At 48.9% G+C, this 20634-nt stretch overlaps 1 protein-coding gene across 1 annotated transcript; it reads right to left on the reverse strand.

The window, feature by feature from the left end:
• Positions 1-1563: 1563 nt before the first annotated feature.
• Positions 1564-18561, reverse strand: OAS2 (2'-5'-oligoadenylate synthetase 2). Its single transcript, XM_052654458.1, is given in 11 exon segments — positions 1564-1732; positions 2783-3021; positions 4862-5052; positions 6766-7048; positions 8771-8830; positions 9908-10049; positions 10544-10624; positions 10626-10777; positions 12476-12654; positions 16335-16611; positions 18385-18561. Coding segments are annotated over 11 exon segments (1950 nt in total).
• Positions 18562-20634: the final 2073 nt, after the last annotated feature.

Here is a 20634-nt window from a genome sequence, read left to right on the forward strand (position 1 = left end):
ACAGGAACCGAGGGCCAGGAAAAGGGTTTCACTCTGGGAAGAGACCCCTCCTCTAAGACTTAAAGGAAAAGGAAGGAGTTAATCGGAAAAATACAGAAGGGTTCACAAATATGGCACACGTAAAGCTGGATGAGAGCAGATATGTTAATAGCAGAGGTCACTCACGGAACGAGATTTCAGCGAGATGAGGCGAGACATTACGGAGGACGTGGAGGTGATGATTTCAAGAGGAGCTGAAGAAGCTTAGGAAGAGGTAATGGGGCCCGTCAAGGGAGGCATGTGTTACTCTTTTATACCATGAACTGATTCTTTAAAAGCTATTGCTTGATGGCCTCTAGAAGCTTCTCCCAGCATTACTAGTCCAGGAATCTATGACTTCTGAGTAAGTGCATCTCATTGACCATGGAATACATCCCTGCTCCACAACTTCCTGGTGTCTGCACTCTCTTGAAAGAAAGAAAGAAAGAAAGAAAGAAATATATGTGCAGGAATAAAACATATCCAAGCAGTCAGAACCACTGGTGAAAAGACACAGGAAAAAGAAAGAAGTGTATCTGAGAAGGTAATGATAACCAGGGACAATTTGGGGGTACTTGTTGACAGAGAAACTGATGGGAGAACCAACTATACCTGGGGCAGGTATCTTGGAAGGAGGTGGAGCTTTGAACACGTGTGGCAGGCACTCTTGGTTGACTGACCCAACCCCCACCCATGGCTGTCTTCACCGCTGCCTATTTTGGAGTCACTTCTAAGCTGCAAGCAACGCATGGCAATGGTTCCGGGTAATGAAACATAAGACTTTGCTGGATGAGGCTTCGAATAAGACACCCTGTGGGTAGGTGTCCTCCACTTTTCTGTCCCTCCAGCCTGATGGTGAACCCGCCACGCAGAGGTGCAACAGCTACTCTCAGTGCCAGGAAGACTCAGCTAGACAACTCAAGAGGGCGGAGCCAGAAGGAGCCAGGGATAAGTGTGCCCCGGGTGACACTCGGCCATCTCTGAAGACATTTTTTTTTAAAAAGAATTGATCTACTTATTTGGCTGTGACGGGTCTTTCTCATCGTGGCACATGGGCTTTCCGGTTGTGTTGCATGGGTTCCAGAGTGTGTGAGCCTAGGTGTCTTGCAGCATGTGGGATCTTAGTTCCCCAACCAGGGATTGAACCCATGTGCCCTGCACTGCAAGGTGGCCTCTTAACAGGGAAATCCCTGGAGACGTTTTTGGCTATTGTCCTCATGGGTGGTGCGCCCACATCTCCTGGGTAGGGAACCAGGGGCTGCTGCTCAACATCTTACACTGCTTACACCATGAAGAACTATCCAGGCCCGAATACCAACAGTCACGGTCGAGACAATCTGCTCCCGGGGAAAGCCTGATGGAGCTGTTGAGTGAGTCCTGTATTGCCTGCCTTAGGATTTCATCAAATGGGACCAAAAAAAGCCAATTGTTTAAGCGCCTGTGTTGGGCTATCTGTAATGTGTGGCTGAGTGAATCTCAAGTTCCTAGAGCAGAGGAAGCTCTTGGATGGAAGCCCAAGTGTCTGGGTAATCTCCAGACACTTCTTTAGATGACTTTTTTGGGCACTTTCCACGGTTGTATGGGACATCCCGACTTATCTTTGAAGCAGAGAGAAGACAACCATTCAGTCGCTTCTTTCGCTAGAAGATGCCAACACCAACGGTCCCCTCCACCCACGTCGCCAGTAGGATCGGCTGAGTCCAAGATCACAGGCCTAAACGAGAGGTTAGGAGTCATTAGAGACATGGTTTTTCGGAAATGGTGCCCTCAGAATTAGGGGCCCATTCTCTTTTCCATGATAAAACAATGCGTCTTTCTAGCTTAGATATCAGTCATTCCAATGTACCGAAACAGTTCGAAAGGATTTCCTAGAATTAAATCATATTTGTCAGAAAAGTTTAGAAAGCTATTTGTTATTACGCACATGAAGGCATGATATAAACATCTCCCCATCCTGGTGCAACTGAAATATGATTTATCATTTAATCAACTCTATTTCCCAGGTGGCTCAGTGATTAAAGAAAGAACCTGTCTGCCAACACAGGAGATGCAAGTTTGATCCTTGGGTTGGGAAGATCCCCTGGAGGAGGAAATGGCAACCTACTCCAGTATTCTTGCCTGAGAAATCTCATGGACAGAGGAGCCTGGTGGGCTAGAGCCTCACGGGGCTGCGAAGGGTCGGACGTGACTGAGTGACCGGGCGCACACTGTCAAGCTGGTCACACCATGGCTGGCAAGCCACGGTATCTTTCTCTCTCTTTTTTTCCCCCTCCTTCCTCCATTCTTTCTCAATGTTCCTTTCTTTTCTCTTGCTTCCCTTGTTTTGGTTCCCTGCTGCTGGCGCTGAGTGGATGCACGAAGATTCCTTCCTATTCTTGAGGATAACCGATTTGTAGGATGGAGATGGGAACCCGATCTAAAAAATAACCTGCAGGATCCTTCAGCAGTGAATAATAGCACTATTTCTCAGGGACACTCTTCCAACTCCCACACCTTTTAGACCGCTAACGGATCCCTGCTTTTCCTTCTGACCTAGAAAGATGAAAGCAACTCAGGACCTGGTACCCTGGTCCTTCCCTCTCTGTTCCTCCTGGATGACATTTCCCCTGCCTCCCTGGAGACCGTGGGAGGTTCTGACGGTCAGCACAGTTCCCTTCTCAGTTTCATATGAGGAATAATGAATCAGGGCCCCTGGGAGGTGAATTCTGGTCACCAAAACAGTGTTGGAGGGAATAAGGTTAAGAAACGGAGAGGTCTGGGGCACCTGGTTCTCTGGATCTGGGTCAGGAGGAAGTTCCTCAGAATCTCATCATCAAAACTGTAGTTGACCGTCCAGAAGACGCAGAGATGCTGATATTTTATGACCAACTCTAGGACTGTCCGGAAACCTTCAGCTGTGTCAAAATCCTGTGCCCCACTCCCCTTCTCCCAGGCGTAGATGGTGAGCAGCTCCAAGGTGTACTTAGGGGGCAGAGACCCCTTTTGCTTCAACTTGCTTTCACACTGAGGGAAGAATGGAAACATCAGACGATACCGGTTAAAGCAGGGAGGTGACACGCACGTAGCAAGAAGGTGCACCGAAGGATGCTGCAGCCACAGCAGAACAACCGAGTCATGAGACTCAGCCCTGGGGGGACCGGTCTGCAGGGGCCTGAGAAGGGCCGCTCTGCAGCTCAAAGGCAGCTGCGCAGGCTTCTTTGCTGAACTGTGCCTTTATGTGCCTTCCCAGAGTTATAACACAGTCTTGTCCTGGATTTCGGTGGCTCGGACTGTAGAGAATCTGCCTGCAATGAGGGAGACCCGAGTTCCATCTCTGGGTTGGAAAGATCCCCTCTAGGAGGGCATGGCAACCCACTCCAGTATTCTTGCCTGGGGAATGCCATGGACAGAGGAGCCTGGCGGGCTACAGTCTGTGGGGCCGCAGAGTCAGACACAACTTAGCCACTAACACTTTCACCACTTCCAAAAGCCCCAGTCTGTGCTAATTATGTGGCCAGACATTCCACCTGCATCATTCATTCCTGATCCTCCAATGTCCCTACCCAGCAGGCAGAGGTCACCACGATGAAGTGAAGTGACTTGCCCAAGGTCACCCAGGAGCCCTGAGTCCTCTGAGCTCCCTGGGGCTCGGCATAGACACAGATTCAGTCTTTTCCAGCTTCGGGAATCTGGACACAGAAAGGGAACATCTCCCGAAAGAGCAGCTATTGTGTGGGGCTCAGAAAGTGCCCCCATGAGCTGATGGAAGTGAATGGAGGTAAACCAGTATAGAAAATGCAGCCACTGGTGCCGCCTGTCACTCCAACCTGCCTTCCAAGAGTAGCGTCTGTGTGTGTTGTGGGCACTCATCAGTAGGTAAGCCATGCTGGCGACTTGCAGGCATGCACATCCCGACTTCACCCTCCCTTCGGCTCCAGAATTCTTTGGGTGCCAGAGCAGAGGCAGAATAAGCCACATGCAGCAGCTTTGGGGGTATGAGGGGCTTGCATGTGACCCGACTCAATGGGGTCAGGGATGTGAACGCCACTAAGACACGCAGGTTAAGAGCGGGAAGATTCCTTAATGTGGTTCCGTCCCCACCCAGCATGGGCAAGTGTGAGCACCAGATAAGTGCTGGTTTCGTGGTCACAGAGTACTGATAAAAATGAAGACCAGGACGGTCCGGTGGCTAAGAACCTGCCTGCCAATGCAGAGGACTTGCATTCAATCCCCGCTCTGGGAAGACCTCACATGCAGTGGGGCAACTGAGCCCCAAGTGGTACTGAAGCCTGCATGCCTAGGGCTTGTGCTCCAGCACAAGAGAAGCCACCGCAGTGAGAAGCCCACACACCACAACTCAAGAGTAGCCCCTGCTCACTGCAACTGGAGAGAGCCCACGTGCAGCAACAGTGCAGCCCACATGCAGCCCACGCCCAGCGCAATCAGAAATCAACACAATCAGGGCTTCCCTGGTGGCTCAGTGGTAAAGAATCTGCCCGCCAGTGTAGAAGACACAAGTTTGATCCCTGGTCTGGGAAGATGCCGCATGTGGCGGGGCAACTGAGCCCATGCACCACAACTACGGGGCCTGCGCTCTAAAGCCCGGGAGCTGCAACTGCTGAGCCCACGTGCTGCAGCTGCCGTGCACCGAGAGCCCGTGCTCCACAACAGGAGAAGCCACCACAGTGAGAAGCCTGTGCACCGCGCCAGACAGTAGCCCCCACCTGCCGCAACTAGAGAAAAGCCCAGGCCGCAACCAAGACCCGGTAAAGCCAAAAATAAGTAGAAGCATTTTTAAAAATACAATAAATAGAGAATTAAAAATAGTAATTATGAGGTGGCTCTAGGAAAAGAGCCGTCATACCCCTTTGTACCAGTGCTTCACCAGGCGGATTAAATCCTTCAGTTTTGGGGGCAGGGAGCGAACAAAATTGCGCTGTAGCTTCGTGAAACATGCAGAAAACTCTCCCCTCAGGAAAACATCAGAAGGTTTGTACAAATAGATGAGTTCAGCATAGGTCCTGGGGCTGGGTGTGGAGCCAGACTTCAGTTCACCTAGCATGGGCGAGAAATTTACATTATGCTATAGTCTCTCTAGACAGTAACAGATCTCAAAACACTGTTAATATAATTTAATCCTGGGAAATTACTTTAACTCTATTAGTGTATGTAAACTACTGATGCCTAATATCTGCCGAGTAGTGAGTTATTAAAAATTATATGGTTTATATGACTATAGATGGCATTATTAAAGGGTTACCTAGATCTGCACTGTCCTACAGGGTAGTCATCAGCCAAGATGGCTATTTGCATCAAACTCATTAAAGGAAAATTGAAAAATTTAGTTCCTCAGTAGCACTAGCCATATTTCAAGCTCTCCATAGGACATTTTTGTTATTGCAGAAAGGCTTTCTGGACAGTGCTAACCTGAACTTTGGAAACTCTGGCCCCCAGATGACATCTGGCCCCTTTCTTGTTTTTATAAATAAAGCTTTATTGGAACACAGTCATGCTCACTTATTAATGTATTGCCTATGACTGCTTTCAAGCTACAAAGGCAGAGTTGAGTAGTTGTGATGGATACACTATGGTCCTTAAAGCTGAAAGTATTTGCTCTCTTATCTTTTATAGGGCTTCCCTGGTGGCTCAGATGGTAAGGAACCTGCCTGCAACGCAGGAGACCCAGGCTTGAAAAAGTTAGCTGACCCCCAATCTACCTACTGTCATTTCCTCTCTAAAGACACGAAGAACCATTCAGAAGGAAAGGACCAGAGTCTTCTTGATTTTGATTTGGAAAATGCCTGACACACCCTTGGTTTCTTTTAATACATCATTGTGTATCTGTCACTTAGAAATTGAATTTCCAAAGGAAATTTTTGCCTATGATTGAAAGTGAACACCCAGATTTCCTGTTTTTGCCTCAGAATTTCTCCCAAAGTCTATTTTTAAAATTTCCTTCCCTAATACTTGAGGCATTTTATCTATAAATGTGTGCTGAATTCCTGTGTACCTCATTTTTTGATCTGAGACGACAATGGCACCCCACTCCAGTACTCTTGCCTGGAAAATCCCATGGACGGAGAACCATTGTGCTGCAGTCCCTGGGGTCACTGCAAGTCGGACACGACTGAGCGGCTTTGCTTTCACTTTTCACTTTCATCATTTGAGAAGGAAATGGCAACCCACTCCAGTGTTCTTGCCTGGAGAATCCCAGGGACAGGGGAATCTGGTGGGCTGCTGTCTATGGGGTCTCATAGAGTCGGACACGACTGAAGTGACTTAGCAGCAGCAGCAGCAGCAAGTGATACCCTGGGAATATACGATGCAGGTTCTGGCTGTTGCTGTTGTTGAGTCACTAAGTCGTGTCAGACTCTGCGGCCCCATGGACTGCAGCCTTCCAGGCTCCTCTGTCCATGGGATTCTCCAGGCAAGAGTACTGGAGTGGGTTGCCATTTCCTCCTCCAGGGGATCTTCCCAACCCAGGGATCGAACCTGCATCTCCTGCATTGGCAGGCAGATTCTTTACCACTGAACCACCAGGGAAGCTCTCTGGCCTTCATCAGGATACTTGAATGAGGATAAAAATGCACACAGGTATAAGATGCTGGTGTCCTTATGTCACCTGTTGGGGCACTGGATCCAAGACTGATCAGTAAGTCACGTGACTTTCCCTCTACCCCGCCCCTGCCTCCATCACACCAGAATCCTTCTTCCTTCTTCCATCACGCCAGAAGCCTCTTCCAGAGGCTCAAATCTCGGGAGTCTTACCCAGGGCATTAAATGCAGGCAGCACATCAAAGTCAACACTTTCATTGAGGACTTTGGATTTCAGAGTGAAGCTCAGCACCCAGGGAGGCTACCATTTTGAAATCTCAAACTTCACTTCAAAATCCTTCTGCTGCTGACAGGCTTCCAGCTGCTCATGGATTTCCTTGATGATGTTGCAGCTCTCATTTTTTAGGGAGGTGTAGCTTTTCAGCGAGTCTGCGAACACTACGAGGCTGGCATCAGAGCCAGTCTTCAGAGCTGTGCCTTTCGCAGTCGACCCCCCCTAGGGAAGAAAGGCAAATCGAGATACAGCGTTTTCTAGAGCTCGCCCCTCGCCTCAGTGGGCTGGCTCCTGTCGGGCTAATTGATGAGGTTGCCAGGGGTAGCCCCAAGTTTGTGTCTCCAATTAGGGTTGAGTCCTAAGCAGAGTGTTTCATTTTCCCAAGAAATAGAATCCTCTGATTCCAAAGGTGGTTTGTCCCACACTTTCTGATGTGTGAATTTACCCACAAACAATGGATGGGTTAGTTTTCAATGACCTCCTTCTCAAGTCAACGTCCTAAATACTTCCGGTAAAGACTGCATAGCTTTACAGACTCACAGACACAGAGAACAGACTAGTGATTACAGTGGGGGAAGGGCGGGGAGCAGGGCCAATAGAGGTGGGGTGTAAGAGGTGTAAACTATTAGGGATGAAATAAGCTGCAGTGACATACTGTACACCATGGGGAATAAAGCCACTATTTTATAATAACTGTAAATGGAGGGTGCTCAGTTGCTCAGTCCTGTCTGCCTCTTTGCGACCCCATGGACTGTAGCCCGCCAGGCTCCTCTGTCTATGGAATTCTCCAGGCGAGAATATTGGGGTGGGTTGTCGTCTTCTCCTCCAGGAGATTTTCCCAACCCAGGGATTGAACATATATCTCCTGGGTTGCAGGTGGATTCTTTACCATTGAGCCACCATTTAAATTACATTCTCTTACAAAATGTAAATGATGCCCTGGGCTCTGAATCACTCTCTCATTTCCACTTTCTGTTCTGGCTTCGTCTGCCAATTGCCAGTACCTCCTATGAATTGCTTCTCCTACTGCCATATTCCTTCCTTATTTTCCCATTGGTTGTGGGTATTGTTGACTCCTGACGATCACACTGATTCCTTTTGTCAAGGTTCTATCAGCTTCTGTTAAACACCCTGTGCCCAGGTGGACTGGGTTTGCAGGTGCTGCTGGAAACCACGGTTCTGGAGACTAAACGCCTGAAATCAAAGCACAGGCGGGGCCGGGCTCTCTCCCAAGACTCCTGGGAGAATCCTTCCTCGCATCTTCCAGCTTCTGGCAGTCCTGCAGTCTTCCTTGTCTCGTGGCGGCATCATGCCTACCCCTGCCTCTGTTGTCACGTGACCTCGTCCCCTCTATGTCTGTCCCTGAGTGTCTTCTTATAAGACCCAGCCATTGGATTCAGAGCCCACGCTGATCCAGGGTGACCCCTTAACTAATGATACCTGCAAAGACCCTGCTTCCAAAGAAGGTCACACGCTGAGGATCTGGGGGGACGTGAATTTTCCGGGACACTATTCGACCCTTCACGGCAGGGGATGTTGTTCCCTCTAAGTGTGTTGAAGAGAGGGATATCCTGGGGTCAGAGGGGCTGTGTGCTCATTCTGAAGGGGGCAGTTCCCTGCTCTCAAATCAAATGGGGTCGTGGAGAGTGGACCTGCTCGTTCCCTCGCACCTGCAGTCGCTTCTGGAAGGAAACCATATTCTGACGTGTAAAGGGGTCTGACACCCGCCCAGAAGTGCGGTTCTCTCCTCTTCAGTAGAAAACGTCAGATGGCATGTGCCCTGTGGACCACAGCTCAAGACAGCTCACCCGAGCCTCTTCTCTTTGCTGTTTTGCTCAGGCCTCTGTCTGCGGAGGCAGTTTGCTTCTTGCTCCGGGTGAGGGGTGGGGGGAAACAGCGATACGCCTCCCCAAAGTCAGCGTCCTGCTCTATGACTCTGCCTACCTTATGCGAGGGTGGGACCTTGCAGGTATGACCAGACATGTGCGGATCGATGTGCTTCTCCTTTGGGGGAGGGGAGAGGGGAAGTCAATGCATCTGGCCGCATCATTAGCTCCCATCTCCAGCCTCCCTTCCCACTCTCACCCCACCCCCACAGTGTGTGAAGGGAGCTCAGGGCCTGATCCAGCATCTGCTAGGGGGCCACCACGCACGTCTCCTGGGCTCTGCTCCATTTCACCTGTCTCCACCTTCTCACCTGCTCCTCTCTTGCAGAAACTAACCTCTCGTTTGCAGATGCCCCCGTTCCTTTGTTCAACTTTACACTTCACCATCATATTAATGGAAGGGAAGGCCCCTAAGGGTGTGTGTACAGACTGAACTGCGTCCTCCTAAAAACTGCATTGAAGTCCCGACCTCTAGGCTCTATTCATGTGACCTTATTTGGAAACAGAGTCTTTGCAAAGAGGTAATCAAGTTAAGGGGCCGCCCCTGGTCGTTCAGTGGTGAAGAATCCATCTGCTAATGCAGGAGGTGCTGGCTTGATCCTTGGGTGAGGACGATCCTCTGGAGCCGGAAACGGCAACCCACTGCAGTATTCTTGCCCAGGAAATCCTGTGGACAGAGGAGCCTGGGGGGCTAGTCCATGGGACACAAAAGAGTCGGACGGTGAGCAAACAGTGAAAAGAATCAAGCTGAGATGAGGTCGTTCCTGTAGGCCCCTTATTCTGTATGACTGGGGTCCTTATAAGAAGAGCAGAGAGACGCAGAGACAGACAAGCATGGAGGGAAGATGTTGTGAAGACGCAAGAGAGGCTCACGCGACAACAGAGGCGGGGACTGGGGTGATGCTGCCACACGCCAAGGATTTCTTGCAACCATCAGAGGCTGGAAGAGGCATGGAGGCACTCTCCCTTGGAGCCTTCAGAAAGAGCACGGTCCTGCTGATGCCTTGATCTTGGGCTTCTAGTCCCCAGAACTGAGACGGAATACATTTCTGTTGCTTTAAGCCACCAGTGTGTGGCACTATGTCACAGCAGCTCTGGGCAACCAACTTAGGGTGATCTTGGATAGACTGTAGTCCAAGTGTCAGGCGGGCCCTGTCTGCAGCAGCACACCAGCTGTGCTGGAAAGTCCTCTCACCAGAACATTCCAAGATGGTCCGGGTGACTCGTTCTCCCTGAGAGAATGCAACCAGTTTTGAGCTTCTTGTTTTAGCAGTAGCCAGCAGGTGTTATCCGTGCTCACATTATAGGTTGGGTCAGTTGGATCCAAGATTACTGGCCTATAAATTCCATTAGGTTAAAAAATAATAATCAGTTGAGTTGCTAGTGGGAGAAGAAACCAGTTTAAGGGAAAGAGGGCTGGACTGGGCACCCAGGAATCTGCATTTTACCTCCTGCAGTTCCTCCCAGTTGCTGAAGTGCTTTGTCTAAGATGTCTAGCCTCTGGTCCTGTTCGCTCTGCTTCACGGACATGTTCCATTCATAAGCTAATAAGAGGGTCTCCTCTTTTTGCTGACCTGTCTCCTTAGCCCCTTCTTTCTATGAGGGGAAGTGCTTGCTTTGCGAACAAAAGGGGACAATAGTTTAGAATGTGAGAAATGTTGAAGCATTCCTCTTTCAGACAGACCTCTCTTTGCCTCCTTAACCACTGCAGCTGGTGTTCTTTTGACAGATCCCCTGTCTGGGGAAAGTGTAGATGGACCCTCATTCTAAGGGGGCACAGCCTGGCATGCAGATGAAGAGGGAAGGAGAGACGGAATGGGAAGTTTGGTACCTCGGGGCTTGGAGCTGGCTCAGCAGGATGTTGCGGACAGTCTCATCTCCAAAGCTGTAGTTGACTGACCAGTAGACACAGCTGCTTCTGCTTCTCGATGAGCCTCAGAACAGTCCTGACACCTTCAGCCATATCGAAGTCCTCCGCTCCACACCCCTGTTCCCAGGCGTAGATCGTAAGCAGCTCCAGGGCATATGGAGGCAGCGGGGAGGAATTGATCAGCTTTTCCTGGCACTGTGAGAGGAGAGAAGGCTGGCAGATAACTTGGGACCCGTGCCAGGGGTCTGAAAGCAAGAAACTAGAAGTCTATAGGAAGTCACCATCCCCTGCTAGTGACCGAAATGATATCATGGCTAAAACCCCATAGACTGACAATAGCAAGTGTTGGCAAGAACGGGGAGCACCTGGAACTATCATACACAGCTGACGGGAGTGTGAACTGGTGCAACCGTTTGGGAGCAATATTCAGCTGTATTTACTAAAGTTAAATTTATATCTACATACTCCACACATATATTTATTCATATATGCCATGTGTACATGTATACACATGCACATACATAGTCATATATGTAGCTAAGTCGCTTCAGTCCTGTCTGACTCTATGCAACCCCAGGGACGGTAGCCTGCCAGGCTCCTCTGTCCATGGGGATTCTCCAGGCAAGCATACTGGAGTGGGTTGCCATGCCCTACTCATCCATATATATATATATAATATATGAATATATACTACATATATAAGGTATATGGACTTCCCAGGTGGAGCAGTAGTAAAAGATTCCACCCCACCAGACAATGCAGGAGATGCAGGAGACATGGGCTCGATCCCTGAGTCAGGAAGATTCCCTGTAGGAAGAAATGGTACCCCTCTCCAGTACTCTTGCCTGGGAAATCTCATGGACAGAAGAGCCTGGTGGGCTACAGCCCATGGGGTCGCAAAGAGTTGGACATGACTGAGCACCTGAGTGTGCACGCACATGCACACACACACACACACACACACACACACAGAGCATGCCTTATAGCACAGCAGCTTCACTCCTGCAGTTTTACCCAAGAGGAACTGACTGCTTAAAGTCACCAAAAAAAAAAAGGACGTGTAGGGGAATATCCATTGCAGCCTAACTCATGATAGCCCCAATCTGGGGACGACCCATATGTCCCTTAGCAGTGGACTGCATCCGAGTACAGTGTATTAGCGCGATGGAATAGTAGCAAACAGTGAAGAACCACGACTCCCTGCAACACCATGGGAAAACCTCTCAGGCCTAATACTGAGCAAAACGCGGCAGTCGTAAAGTACAGTTAGTATGATTCCATTGACATCGAGTTTAAAAACAAACAAAACTAGACTGTGGTGACAGATGTTAGGACAGAGGTTTGTTTGGGAGCAGTACAGACTGGAAGTGCGCAGCCTGCTGGGGTGCAGGAAACGTGCCCTATTTTGATCTGAGGATTGCCTAAAAGGCTACAATAATGCACTGAGATGTATTCCTTTGTGTGTGTGTGTGTGTGTGGCATGTGGGATCTTACTTCCCCTACCAGGGTTCAAACCTGCAGCCCCTGGATTGGAACAGTAGTATCCTAACCCCTGGACCACCAGTAAAGTCCTGAGCTGTATTCTTGAATGTGAACATGTTCAGTTCAGTTCAGTTCAGTTCAGTTCAGTCACTCAGTTGTGTCCAACTCTTCGTGACCCTGTGGACTGTGGCCCACCAGGCTCCTCTGTCCGTGGGATTCTCCAACCAAGAATACCAGAGTGGGTTTCCTCCTCCAAGGGATCTTCCTGGCCCAGGGTCTCTTGCATTGCAGGCGGCTTCTTGACTGCCACCATTCTTAACGCTGTTGTATTGACACTTTACCCAAGATGAATCATCTCAGTCAAAGGGAAACAGATGATCAATAGCAATGGACACACAATTTGAAATTTACCTTTTGAAACCAGTGCTTCACCAAGAGGATCAAATCCTTTAGTTTGCTGGGATAGTTGCTAAAAAACTTCTCCTGGAGTTCCGTGAAGCAGACTGAGAACTCACCGGGCCTGGCTTTCACCATATCCAAGGATCTTTTGAGCTCTCGATAGCTCCAGGGGCTAGACTTCTCACCTAAGCCTGGTGTGAAAGAGAAGCAGAACTTCTGATTTTCAGGGAACCTAGGCTTGGTGAGCCCACAAAGAAGGCTGGATGCAGCTAGATAGCACGCGCTCACTGCTTCATCTAGAAGAGGGTGGGGGTAAAAGGTGAGGGGTGGTCTGTCCTGCTGGATAATAAAATGTAGTTAGGCTAATACTCAGTAAAGAATGTAATTTTAAAATTCCCCTGTAGTTTTACTTTTCTCAGAAATGAAATGAAATGCCAGTCACTCAGTTGTGACCAACCATCTGAGCCATCAAGGAAGCCCTGCTTTTCTCAGGAAGCAACAATTACTGTTTAGCCTAGGAGAAGGCGATGGCACCCCACTCCAGTATTCCTGCCTGGAGAATCCCATGGACGGAGGAGCCTGGTAGGCTGCAGTCCATGGGGTCGCTGAGGGTCGGACACGACTGAGCGACTTCACTTTCACTTTTCACTTTCATGCATTGGAGAAGGAAATGGCAGCCCACTCCAGTGTTCTTGCCTGGAGAATCCCAGGGACGGGGGAGCCTGGTGGGCTGCCGTCTATGAGGTTACACAGAGTCGGACACGACTGAAGTGAGTTAGCAGCATCAGGGGGAAAAAAAAAAGAGAGAGATTCAAGTTTGGAATGTGTCACTCTGCCGCCATCTCGTGGCAGCTCCTGGATACTACATGTGAGGAAGACCTGGTCTTTCCGTTCTTACATCATGCTTGCATGACGGGGAGAAACCAGCAGAGGGCGCTCTGGCCTTATCTCCAACCACCCTGCTGTGAACCAGAGAAGTTCAGTTCAGTTCAGTCACTTAGTCGTGTCCGACTCTGCGACCCCATGAACCGCAGCACGCCAGGCCTCCCTGTCCATCACCAACTCCCGGAGTCCACTCAAACCCATGTCCATTGTGTCGGTGATGGCATCCAACCATCTCATCCTCTGTCGTCCCCTTCTCCTCCTGCCCTCAATCTTTCCCAGCATCAGGGTCTTTTCAAATGAGTCAGCTCTTCGTATCAGGTGGCCAAAGTATTGGAGTTTCAGCTTCAACATCAGTCCCTCCAATGAACACCCAGGACTGCTCTCCTTTAGGATAGACTTGTTGGATTTCCTTGCAGTCCAAGGGACTCTCAAGAGTCTTTTTTAACACCACAGTTCAAAAGCATCAATTCTTCGGCGCTCAGCTTTCTTTATAGTCCAACTCTCACATCCATACATGATACTGGAAAAACCATAGCCTTGACTGGACGGACCTTTGTTGACAAAGTAATGTCTCTGCTTTTGAATGTGCTATCTAGGTTGGTCATAACTTTCCTTCCAAGGAGTAAGAATCTTAATTTCATGGCTGCAATCACCATCTGCAGTGATTCTGGAGCCCTCCAAAATAAAGTCAGCCACTGTTTCCACTGTTTCCCCATCTGTTTGCCATGAACCAGAGGAGAGAACATAGGATATCCTACGAATTCTGAGTCACACTGTCTCTTCACCTTGTCTCCAGCCCCTTCTGCTGAAATGGAGCAGGACACAATGGTCCTTGCCTCCTTCCACCCCCACCATGCTCTCTGTCTGCTTTTTGCCTGAGGAAAACTTTAGTCAAAGGATAAGTTTAACCAGAGAGATGAGAACATGCAGAAACAAAGGAAAAGAGTCAAAGGGGACCAAATAATAATAATGTAGTCATTAAACATAATTGAGCTAGAGTCCATGGGGTTGCAAAGATTCAGACTCCACTAAATGACTAACTCAACATTAAGTTTAGTCGAGGACCATTCAGAGTTTCCTTCTCGGGGATTATAGATAACATTCTGAGCCATATCCATGAGCTGTCATATAGATACTGAAACTCCAGGTGGAAAAAGTTAACTACACGACGGCCAGACTGTGCCCATTACACGAGCTGCCGCAGTTCTGAGAATGGACCCCAAAGAAAATGGAAACAAGCCGACCCCAGAACTGAAGACAAACTGCACCTAAAGCAATTGAGATGACGCTGCTCAGATCACTGATGACCAGTTTGAAGATGACTGTCAGAGCTGACTGTACTTTTTCTTCATGTAGCCCCCTCCCTTGGTCTAAAAAAGCTCGTCTCCACTGACGATCAGCGGGAGGCGTTGACCTTTGGACAGATGTCTGCCCTCCCCCAAAGTTGCTGGCATCTGAAATAAACCTAACTTTCCTTTCCATCAGCTTGGCCTATTTATTGACTTTGGACGGTGAGCAGCTGGACCCACACACTTTGAGTGAGTAACACTTTGAGTCAGGCATGTATTCTGAATCCTTACTGTCCGAAAGGCCCTGGAAGTTAGCTTTTTCTAGCTTTAATCTTACCGTTGGACAAAGGTGGGTTAGTAGTAGGATCAGGGTGAGAATTTAGGGCTGCCTAACTCACAAACTGCTGCCTTTTTTCCTCTGAACTAGGTCACCTTTCTGTGAATGTGAGTCATCAGGTTCTGTGTGTGTGTGTGTGTGTGTGTGTCCACCTTGAAGGCACCAGGCCTGACTCTTACAAGACTCGGGCTTTCATTCTAGTTCTGTCAGTAACTGGGTGTGTGGCCCTGGATACAGTCATGTCTTTCTGATTCCATTTGTTTAATGAGGGGTTGGATGTCAACTCTGATAATTAAGTTTGTGATAATATGTATACCTAATGCTTGAGACTAAGCTGTGACTATGGTGAGTCTTATCCACCCAATAAACCAACCATCCATCCATCCAGTCAACCATCCTTTCATCCATTCATCCAGTCAACCATCCACTCATCCACCCAGTCAACCATCCATCCATCCATCCATCCAGTCAGCCATCCATCCATCCACCCAGTCAACCATCCTCTCATCCATCCATCCATCCACCCAGTCAACCATCCTCTCATCCATTCATCCAGTCAACCATCCATCCACCCATCCATCCATCCATCCAGTCAACCATCCTTCCATCCAACCATTGATCCATTCAAACTGTTGCCTATGGAAGATCCTTGCCTTGATGTTGACCTGATTAGAGGGCAACTGCAAACCTGCTCTAGCTGAACTTTTCTCAGATGTTTTCCCTATCCTCTACCTCTAGCCAACGTTTATTCTAGTTTACATCTTCACTATGGTCCACAGAAGGGCAGCAACCACCATGAAGCTTGTTGAAAATACAGAATTCTGGACCCCAATCTCTTGAATCAGAGCCATCATTTTAACAAGTTTCTCAGGGGATTTGTGTGCATATCACAATTTGAGGAACTCTAGGTTCTAGAGTCTAGAACATTTCCTCCAAAGTCAGTTAGGAGTTAAAGGAGAGGTCCTAAAGAACAGAGTAAGTTCAAGGTAGGAGGGGTCTTCTCTCTTGAAAGTCTTCCCTGGCGGCTTAAACAGTAAAGAACACGCCTGCACTGCAGGAGACGAGGGTTTGATCCCTGGCTGGGGAAGATCCCTTGGAGAAGAGAATGGCAACCCACTCCAGTGTTCTTGCCTGGAGAATTCCATGGATAGAGGAGCCTGGCAGGTTACAGTCCATGGGGTCACAAAGAATCGGATACAACTGAGTGATTAGCACTTTCACTTTCTTTTCACTTTCAGTGGTATTTATTCCATCCCCATGCTACCCACCACCCCTTTCATTGGCTTTGTTCTCTTGACAAGCCCTTCCAGACCCATACCTCCAACCCTGCCTACCACCCTGCACACCCAGGAGGGCTCACCCAGAGCGTTGAAGGCAGGCAGCACGTTGAAAGTGATGCTCTGCTGTTTTGTGGAAAGCTGGACAGTGACCCTGGAGGTCCTATTGGTGTTCTGGAGCTCCATCTTGGCTGCCAGATTCAGCGTGGACTCACAGTGCTTCATCTGTGCCCAGATTTTGCCAAGGAGTTCATATTGTCTTTTTTCCTGGTCCTGGAATTGCTCAAGGTCCCGGAAGAAGACGACAAGGGTACCATCGGAGTTGCCTCTCAAGACCGTTCTCCGGCCGTAGGAGCCGCCCTACCAGCAACAGACAGGCAGATGTGAAAGTCTGAACCCTCTGGGGTCACTGGGCACCCAAACAGGCAGAGGTATTTCTCAACTCGAGCAGAAGTCCCACACGTCTGGGGTTCATCTGTCCACCCAAAGAGCTGAATCAGGACACCCACAGCAACATTTCCCCCACAAGCCCCAAACAGAAGGCAACTTGGATGACCATCAGCAGGAGAGCAGACACAACGGAGTACATGGCAACAACAAAGTGAGAAAACAACAGCTGCACGCAACGACGTGCCCTTCATCGACCGGTGCGTCGAAAACAAAGCCCACCCGTTAAAGCCGCGCAGCGCACGAAGCCTTTTAGATGGGGAGACCAACCTGCTCAGTTTTAGCCCCGAGACGTCCATGTCCCAGAAAACCCTTCAGTCGCGGACAAACCCGGAAGGTTGGTCACTCTATACGAAGTTTAAAAACAGGCAAAACTAATCTATGCTGTTAGAAGTCAGGAGAGTGGTTGGCTGGGGTTGAGGGTAATGACTGGACAAGGGACCCAGGGACTCTTGGGTAGGGGCTGGGAAAATTTTATTTCTTGATCTGGGTATAGGTCACACATGTATGTCTGTGGCAATCCATCAAGCTGTACACAGATCTGTGCACTTGTTGTACGTATTTTTTTTAATGAGAAAAAAGTTAACAAATTTGAGAGGTAGGACTGCACAGTGGTTAAGGGTGCACTCTCCCAAATTGTCGCCATTGTTTAGTCACTAGGGAAGCCCCTTTAGTCGCTCAGTCGTATCCAATTCTGCAACCCCACCCACTGTTGCCCATCAGGCTCCTCTGTCCACGGGATTTCCCAGGCAAGAATACTGGAGTGGGCTGCCATTTCCTTCTCCAGGGGATCTTCCTGACCCAGGGATCGAACCCATGTCTCCTGCACCTCAGTGTGGATTCTTTACCACAGAGCCACCAGGGAAGGCCTTCCAAATAGATTACCTGAGCTTAAAATCCCAGGTCGAATGCCAACAAATAATAACTTCCCCAAGCTTCATTTTCCTTATCTGGGCCAAGACAGGAGACACCATGTGTCCAGGTGTCTTTACTCCTAGGGCTAGTGGGTGTGTGTAAGGGCGGAGGCCAGAAAGCACATGGCTGAGAAGTGTGATTCTGGTGCTGGAGAGCACGGGGGTGGGGCCGGGCATACATAATCCCCTCCCCACCCTAGGGTCCTGGCAGCTTCCCAGCATCATTTCTTTATCAAAATTCTAGATTCTTCAGCCTCCACCCTGGGGTTTGTGCCAGAGCACCAAACATGTCTAACTGATGAGGCGTCCCACCTCCTCAGTGTTGAGAAATCACAGAACATCCTTGAATAGTTTTATTGAACTCTCGTAGGCCCAGTTTACTCGTCTGTAAAATGGGGAGGATAAAAATGACATAAGTAACCACAGCTAATTTACTGCTGTGGCTTTGTACCAAGTTCTTGCCAGAACATTATGTGTTTAAGCCTCTTAACACTTGGCACTGACTATTATTCCCCTCCCATTTTACACATTCGGACACTGAGGCACAGAGAGGTTAAGCAACCTACCCCGGGTCACACAGCAGTAAGGGGCAGAATCAGCGCTCTCCCAACCTGTACCCCTAAACTCTACACCCTGTTCCATCATGTCACTCAAGTATGGGCTTAGACAAGGTGATTCTTGTGCACCCAGGGCCCAGAACACAGCAGGTGCTCAGCACCAAGTCCTTCTGCCTCCTGGGTCCCAGAAGCACTGACTCCAGCCATCTACTCACTTTGGCCACCCCTGTCACGGTGAGGGACTGGCAGGGTTCCTGCAGGACTGCACAGATGGTGTCCACTGACTGGTCGATGTCTTTCTGACAGTCTTCAGAGGGCCTCAGGTAGTTCTGGATAAACTCCTCCAGTTTCTCAGAAGGCTGTTCATAGAGATGGGACTCCCAGCTGCCCATGGCTCTGACTGGCTGCTGAGATGAGAGCTAGTGGCAGAGCGGGAGGCTGAGGAGAATAAGGAACTTCTGTGTGCAGGGGGAGGAGAGGGGAGAAAACCAAAACTCACACCAGGGGAAAAGGAAACTCAGAGTCTTCCGGCCCAACCCAGGCCTCGCCCCCAGCCTGTCCGCTGCTCTCAAGGGAGGCTTGTAGTTAAAAACATGGCCCCTTGAGCTGGATTATGAGGGCTTGATATGGGTTAGGTCTGTGTCTTTGAGCACACTGCCAGCCCTTTTTGTACCTTGATTTCCCCATCTGTAAAATGGGGGTAACAGTGGTCCCTATCTCACAGGCTTAATACAAAGATTAAAACACTTGCAAAGTGCTTAGAACAGGACCTGGTATATGGCTAGTGCTGTAAAGTGTTTGTAAAGCAAGTAATTTCATAGGGGGCCAGAGGTCGTGTTTTTTTTTTTTTTTTAATAATTGAAGTATAGCTGATTTAAAATATTGTGTTAGTTTTCAGGAGTTCAGCAAACTGATTCAGTTATATTTACATATATATATATAATGTAAAAAATCATTTTCCCAGAGGTCATCTTTTGAGGCTCCTTCCCCTTTTCCCTGTCCCCAATGGTTTGGGAATTCAGAGTTGATGATAACAGTGAGGAGAAGAGACCAGAGAGGGCCCTGACTTGTTTCGGGACACACAGCAAGGCAAGGGTTCAGCCACTTGGATTTTAGTTCTGCCCCTGAACAAACCCAGGTCCCCAGAGGCCTGCTTCTGGATGCCCAGTCCCTCAGCACACACATGAACACCTGCCAGGTTTCATTGGGCATTTAACCATCCCCAGCAAGGAAGGAAAACATGCCCAGGAGCACATAGGCCAGGGAGGAGACAGGAGTCCAACTCTTGTGTCCAGGACCATGAGAACGAAACTCCTGGGCAGCTCCCACTGGCTCCCTCTGTAACACAGAAGGCAAACATCTCCAAGGTGGGACAGGAACAGACCCCTTTCTCTGCTGTGATGATTGATTTTGTTATTATTATCTTTCAAATGGCGATTACTTATCTGTAGTTTTTGGCTGCGCTGGGTCTTCGTTGCTGTCAGCGGGCATTTTCTAGTTGCAGCGAGTGGAGGCTACTCTCCAGCCGTGGTACACGGGCTTCTTATTACCGTGACTTCTCTTGCTGCAGAGTTCGGGCTCCAGGGTATGCAGGCTCAGTAGTCGTGGCACACAGGGCTTAGTTGTTCTGTGGCATGTGGGATCTTCACAGACCAGGGGTTGAACTTCTGTCCTCTGCATTGGCAGGCAGATTCTTAACCACTGGGCCACCAGGAAAGTCCTGGGATGACTAGCTTCGTAGGTCAACTTGACTATGACCAAGGTAGTCAGATATTTGGTCAAACATTCTTCTAGAATTTTTTTTTTTTTTTTTGCAGTATACTTTTAACATGAGATCAACATTTGTAAACTTTGGGGAAAGCAGATTATTCACTCTAATATGGATGGGCCTCATCCAATCAGGTGAAGGGATGAAAAGAAAAAGGTCTGATCTCTCCCTGAGGAGGAGGCAATTCCACAAGCAGTTACTTCTTTGGGTTTCCAGCTACCCTGGCCACCCTACCCTGCAGAATTTGGACTCACTGGCCCTTTCAATGGCACAGCCAATTCTTTAAAACAAATTTTTCTCTAATCTAGATTTATAAAACCAATTGGTTCTATTAACCTCAAAAGTAAAGCAACCGTTTAAAGCAAACCCAGCAAAATGGGTTTGTTTGGGAACAGTAAAGAATTTCAATTTAGGACAAGCAGGCAATAGCAAAAAGCCATAGGCAAGTCCAGCCAAGGAAAAAGAGGAATATTGCTTTATAGAGAAAAAAGAGGAAGTTAGGAGGGGTTGCTTGAACACATGTCTGTTGGAGGAAAGCAAGAATTCAGGGTGATGATGGGTTCTCGCTGGCTCAGTTGCCAGGGGAGTTGGCTTCCTCCAGGAGCCATGCAGTGTACATCTTTCCTGTCCTGGCCCGTCACTGACGATTTTTCCCTGTTGATCATCTTCCTTTTGGGGGTGTGTTAACTGACTTTGT

Source organism: Budorcas taxicolor, chromosome 17 (genome assembly GCF_023091745.1).
Source record: "Budorcas taxicolor isolate Tak-1 chromosome 17, Takin1.1, whole genome shotgun sequence".
NCBI lineage: Eukaryota > Metazoa > Chordata > Mammalia > Artiodactyla > Bovidae > Budorcas > Budorcas taxicolor.